The 6,842-nt window shown below is 28.8% G+C and overlaps 1 protein-coding gene across 4 annotated transcripts; it reads left to right on the top strand.

The window, feature by feature from the left end:
• Positions 1-4,293: 4,293 nt before the first annotated feature.
• Positions 4,294-6,779, top strand: LOC114123838 (uncharacterized). 4 transcript variants are annotated; one of them, XM_050210828.1, is made up of 5 exons: positions 4,294-4,856; positions 5,225-5,554; positions 5,623-5,708; positions 6,249-6,327; positions 6,419-6,779. In XM_050210828.1, the coding sequence occupies exons 2-5, from the start codon at positions 5,230-5,232 to the stop codon at positions 6,445-6,447; spliced, it is 519 nt and encodes a 172-aa protein (XP_050066785.1). In that variant the 5' UTR covers positions 4,294-4,856; positions 5,225-5,229; the 3' UTR covers positions 6,448-6,779. The 4 variants fall into 4 exon arrangements, with proteins under 4 accessions (XP_050066785.1, XP_050066783.1, XP_050066784.1 ...); XM_050210826.1 differs by having other exon boundaries at positions 6,249-6,779; XM_050210827.1 differs by having other exon boundaries at positions 5,623-5,898; positions 6,249-6,779.
• The last annotated feature ends 63 nt before the right edge of the window (positions 6,780-6,842 follow it).

Genomic DNA, 6,842 nt, shown 5'->3' with positions numbered 1-6,842 from the left:
AGAGAATAATATACAATTTATATAGAGTTTCACACAGGGATTTTTTTTCAAATTACAATTATTGTTATTACTATTTTTTTTTGTACAAGGTTGCTTTCAGTTGCAGAGAATAAAATAATTTTTATTATTTTATATATTTTAAACATGTACTTTACATTTGGTCAAAACTCAAAAACACTGTATTCCAGTATTTGTGTACTCGGCATTTCGCATTTTGTAATTTTCAATATAATCGGTTGTAAGTATAGATATTTTAATAATAAACTCGTCATTATGGGTATACAATTGTCTGACCTCTACCTTTAGTTATAACCTATAAGTTTATATATTTTATTAATTTCAATTATAATATATACTCTTTTTATAAAAAAAAAAAAAAAACGTTTGAACATCATTATAATGAATAACAAATAGAACCAAGTTAAATCATAAAATAGGTGTCACTTCTAACAGGAAACAAAATGCACGCTCGGGGATATAGCTAGTAGGTAGTAGTATCTCCAACAAAAACCAAACAATGAAAAAAGGCAATTTTCTAAACTGCTCCCTCCCAAAAAAGTTGGCCTATCAAATATGTAGTGAAATCTACATTGTGGCCAAGTCTGCTATTTTTGATTCATAACCTCAATGCATTCCTACATTAAAGAGCAACACTCCTCTTCTATTTGTATTGTTTAACACTTTGCCAGTTTCTGAATGAGGTATAAACTAGACTTGGCCACATTATAGATACCACTTCTATGATTCGCTGTCTTTTTTGTGAAGAAATCTAAACCTTTTTCTTTTTTCTGAGTTATCTTCTCCCCATCACCCACGTAAGTCATAAGTGAGTACATTCGATAATGATGTGTTATGCTTCATTCATAAACTGATCAAGTGTTAAACAATACAAATAAAAGAGAAGTGTTGCTTTTTAATGAAAAAGTACAATGAAGTTATGAATTAAAAAATAGCAGATTTGGCCACAATATAGATTTCACTACTTTGATAGGTTAAGTTTTTGGGTGTTATTTCACCGTTTGATTTTTGTTGGGGATATAATTAATTTTTGCGGACTTCAGCATCATGGACGAAATGTTTTTTTTTGCAATTACGATACGGACGTTGCTATTTCGGTAACTCCTTCTCTGTATTATACAAAATAATGATAATAATTCTATTCAATTCATAAAAGTATACAATTTTTCATCAATGTTTTCTTATGACATTATCACTTAAAATTTCCAGGTGTAAACCGACGAATATTATTAAAATATTCTGTATTTGAATAAAATAAATTTAACATTAAAATGTTTTATAAATATATGTATAAGTCAACTACAAATAATTTCTTATTACCATATTGATATTGTAACGTTATTCGAAAGAAAACGTTTATGCTTGCCAAGCGCGCCACTTCACATGTTTAAAAATATACTTTCTAAAGCGGCATTAATTTTGAAAAAAATTCAATTTTTAGATTTTTCCCTTTATTTACTCAGTAAAACCTATCTTTGTGCCAAATTTCACGTTTCTACCTATACGGGAAGAGTCTTATAATTTTGATGGTGAGTGTGTGAATGAGAGTAACAAAATTACAAATTTTGACAATCTCCCATTTTGAAATGGCACAATATTATGGGCTCATATTCTTACAGCATCTTAAACTACCTAAGGTTAATCTGTGTTTTAAATTTCAAAAGTTTATCTTAAAAGGAAACAGAGATATATGGGTTTGAAAAACTGGGTGGATTGGTTCGTGTAAAGATACACTGTCATTGCTGGAACTTGGCCTGGCGTACTGCCGTGCGCTCAGATATACTATAATGAGTATAATATATAAAAACATTGCAGTTACTATATAAATCGAAAATAAAATAAAAAAATATTTAATACCTAGGTACATTTATTTTAAATATTACAGCGTGTTATTAACAGTATTTACACCATACACTATACTATTTAGTCCATTTAACTATGTCAAATATGTTTGATTTGTTTAATAAATTATCATCTTTAAATTAACGATTGCTTATTTGCATACATAATATTATATTATACCTGTAATTGTACGAATACGAGTTATTATTTTCGTGTATATTCAAGCAAATGCACTAAAATTCTTCGCTAACGGGTAATAAATTTAAATTCAAATATTCTAATTAGACCGATTAATAACTGAATTCGGTATTAATTCATTCATTTATAGCTGAAGATTCTTTTAATTACCTTTTTAGAAAAAAGTATAGGTATGATATTAGCGAAAAATGTTTTTCCCTCACCTTTGAGATCAGCGTTGGCTGCCACCTTGAAAAACAGCTGATAATAACAAAAAACTGTGCATTTTATTAAAAAAATGTAATTGTCTCAGAAATAATAGATTCCATAATATTACAAAATGAAGTTGAAAACTAATACTCAGTTCAATATTATTAACCGCCGTTTAAAATTGGTGCTTATTTTTAGTTAATTTAAAGTCTGTCAAACTTAGGTAAAAAGTCATATCACACAATTTATAGAGATCATAACATCTTGTTAAATTCAATAATTTTAACAAAGTATTAAGATCAATAATATATTTAGAAATTAAACTTAAAAATCGCCGATTGCAAATGAACAGCAATTATGCATTTCCAAATTTTTAACAAATTCAATAAATTAGTTTATAATTTTTTGTGAAACACCAACAAATACTTACTTATTTGTACATACTTACTAGGTTATTAATATAGTTATAAATTATAATAATAATAACAATCCAGGTTATTAACGTAGTATTATTGTGTTGATTATAGAATTTATTTCACTCAATGGTATTGGTTACTATAATGAAACAATATTATATGATTAAATAATAATATATTTTACACAGTAACGTGTAACATTTTATGCTAAAAATTTATTTTCGAAATAAGCAAAAATGTATATTATGATATATTATGTAATTGAGGTTTTATTTGAAAATTTTTTTTTTTTTTTTTGATCTGTCAAAGACGACAAAAAGTCAAACCACACAATTTATGAGGATTATAGTTTTAATATAATTAGGCATGCCTATGTTTCGGTGTTTGCGGTAACTATCCTCTGCATCCCTTCGCAAATTGACACAAAACTGTATTCAAGAATGATCGTAGTGTCGAATCTTTATTCGTGATGGTGATTTGAAGAAGACTGTACTTAGAATTCTTCCGACCCCAATCTAAGAGAATTTTTTAATTTTTAATCCATATTTGAATTTGGTGATAAGAACGCGGGTTATTGCATATCGATTAGGATTACAGATAAAAAATGTTTGCGTAAAGGGATATCACAAATTACAAAATTAATATACATTTTTCTCATCATGAAGGATACGCAATAATTTTGACAAGTTTAAATTTCCCGCTGCCATTTTTTTATCATCAAATATGGTGTCAGCAAGACAAGTGGGTGGGTGGCAGCGTCGTTCCCGGAAAGGACGCCCGCAGGCTTCCAACCTTCACATGCGGCCATCTCATAATCGTTCGCTACCCGGTAACACCAAACAACAGCTGAAGGTCAGTTGGTAGGAAGGTGAGGTTTTCGGGTGGTAAGAGTGTTGAGATTCAAACTATTCTCGTGACGCATGCGACGAAAATCTTTTTATTTACAAAGCGTGCAAAAAATATATATCGTAATATTAGGTTCGAAGCACACGCGTGACCAGCCGTGTAACACTTTGCCAAGTCGTCGGTAAGGTGCTCTATTCCGTCGCTTGCACTGCGTACACCGAGAACTTGAATATTTCCACCAGAATATTCAGAATGTAAACAAAAATTACGAATTATATCACCCAAGACGAAATCAATGTGACCACAGTACAAGCATACACATGCAGATTAGGAGACCACAAACTCCGTATAAAAAATATGGCCCGACAAATTAAAAGTCACACGGTTATTCTACCACCTTGTAGGAGCGCGTCGTTCGATAATAGGCCTACATTTTACCATATATTATACGGTATTTACTATAAAATGTACGTTCTTTTTAATTTTTTTGAATTCGAATGAAATATAAATTATGATTTATGATTCATTATTTATTACCTGGTTATGTTAAAGTATACCTAAATATACAATCAAGGTTCAAAAGGTGTTGGCTATAAAAAAAGTCTAAAATTCAAAATATTCTAATAAGTCTAGGTATGATTTTAATGAATAATGATAATTGATAAATGAAACATGATACATACCTATATTGATTACTGATCATACATAATATACAAAAATAAATACATTAATTAAAGTTTTGATAATTTTCTACTACACTTGTTTTTCCTTTTTTTTGTAGTTGGAATGTCTTACAATAAAATGCAAACGCATTGTAATAAAAAAGCGTACAATACTTAAACAAAATGGGAAGTTTGGAAATATAGATGAAACTGCCGCTGTTTTTAATATAGGTTTAATTCTTTTAATTTTATTGACTGTTCTATCATTTAAGATAATTTCGTCAAAAAGTAGAATATCATTCTCTTCAAAATGCAATTCATAATAACATAACATCTTTCAGTGAGCATTTTATCTTTTCTAGGTATAGAATAGATCTATGCGAGTTTGCTAAAATCTCTGTACCTATTCTAAAAACATATGTAACAAATAATTAAATAGGGAAATGATAATCATAAATAGGGTAAACGGTAAACCATACAGTTATTGGCAGGGGTATAGTTATCGGCATACCAAACTTATTTTATCGATAAATAGTGCTGTGTTGGATTTTAAAAAGATTTTTTATTTTTAAATAATTGGTCATACTGTCCTATTTATATTTGCGCCAAAAGTAATCATTATTTTGTGACTGATAATATATAACATTTTGTTCAAGAAGTGACGCTGAACAGCACGTCAAAAAAGGTAAGATTTTTCTTTAAATCGTAACATGTACTGCTATGAAATTAAGCTTTTACTCATACACAAATGGTCGCAAACAGTTATATTTGGTTGATTCTGAATCTTAAGTACATTTATAGTTTAAAAATATAATTTAAAATGTACTCAAATTTTTCATTTAAATAATAAAAATAGGTGCCAATAACTATATTGAATATTTCAGATATTTTAGTTATTGGTATGAGGTGCCCAATAATAGAATTTGTGTACGTTTTTAAGTAATATAATCATTGGCATATTTTTAAATTTTTTAAGTATTTAAATAACTTTTCATTAACCATTTAATTAAGTGGTTATTCACAATGTTGGTAATTATTTTAAATGATTTATAGACAAAATGCCAAAAAAAACGAGCAATTTTGACAACATTAATGCAGCTATAAAGGCTATTCAGGATGATGGCATGTCACAAAACTCAGCTGCCAAAAAATTTGGTGTTGCTCGTTCTACTCTACAGTTCAGATTAAAAAACCCAAATAAACAAAACTTTTCATGTGGACCTTCAACATTCTTAACTACCAATGAAGAAGAGACACTAGTAAAATGGTTACTCGAATGCTCAAAGAAAGGATTTCCTAGGAGGCGTGAAGACTTACAAGACAGTGTCAAAAAATTTTTAGATGAACAAGAGAGGCCAAATCCATTTAAAAATAATTTACCTGGTAATATGTACTAATTTTATACTTAGAATTGTACCTAATATTATTAAATAAAAACTTTTTTAATTTAGGGATTGGTTGGTATAAAGCTTTTTTAAGAAGACATCCAATATTATCAATAAGGACTAGTGAACTTGTTACCAATGCAAGTTCCAATGTAAGTGAATATGATATCAAAAAATGGTTCAATGACATTCATAGTTATCTAACAGAGGAAAATTTAGTTGACATTTTGAATGACGGCCGTAGAGTATTCAATGGGGATGAAACAGGGTTTTCACTTTGTCCCAAAACTAAATGTGTATTGGGTCCAAAAGGGTCCAAAGACATTTATGAAGTTGCAAAAGGTAACAATAAAGAAAATATCACAGTAATGTTTTCCTTTAATGCTGTTGGACAGATGTGTCACCCTATGGTAATATTTTAATATAAAAGAGTTCCACAAAATATCTTGGATTCAATTCCTCCCAATTGGGGAGTTGGCCGGTCTGACACAGGATGGATGAAGTCTGAAATATTTTATGAGTATATATCAAATATCTTTTATCCATTTGTTGTTGAAAGTGGTATTCCATTTCCTATAATCCTTTTTGTTGATGGGCACACAAGTCATTTAACATATCATTTAAGCAAATTATGTTTGCAATTAAACATAATTTTAATTACTTTATATCCTAATGCAACGAGAATTTTGCAGCCAGCAGATGTTGCAGCATTCAGACCAATTAAAGCTGGCTGGAAAAAAGGTGTTTTTGATTGGCGCAATGAACATCCAGGTAGTGCAGTAACTAAGATTGATTTTTCTCCAATTTTGGATAAGGTTTTGAAAAATACAGTAAGAGCTGAAGTTTTAATAAATGGTTTTAGAGCTTGTGGACTTTTCCCTTGGAATGTAAACAATATTGACTTTAAAAAGTGTTTGGGGAAAAAATCCAAATACTGAAATAACTGCAGTAGTTAATAATGAAACTGATACTGGTATGCTAGATTACAAGCAATTTATATATTATAATAAAAATAAGTTTTAGTTGTTATATAATATATGTTTTATGTCTGATTTTTGTACAAACTTTTTCGTATTACTATAAGTTATAGTTTTATACTATATTCATTAGATATTAAAAATATTTCCTAAACTATTGATAATATTAGATTCTACAAAAGTTATCTGTTTAAAATTTAAATTTAATTACAAAAGAAATACAATATAAATATGTTTGTGCTATTAACCAACCTTAATTTCACTAAAGCGTGAATATTATGCATTATTTCATATTAATGTTCATTGTAC

The sequence above is a fragment of the Aphis gossypii genome, chromosome 1, assembly GCF_020184175.1.
Source record: "Aphis gossypii isolate Hap1 chromosome 1, ASM2018417v2, whole genome shotgun sequence".
In the NCBI taxonomy this organism is placed as follows: Eukaryota; Metazoa; Arthropoda; class Insecta; order Hemiptera; family Aphididae; genus Aphis; species Aphis gossypii.
The sequence above is the reverse complement of the archived record's forward strand: the minus strand, read 5'-3'. Positions and strand labels throughout refer to the sequence as shown.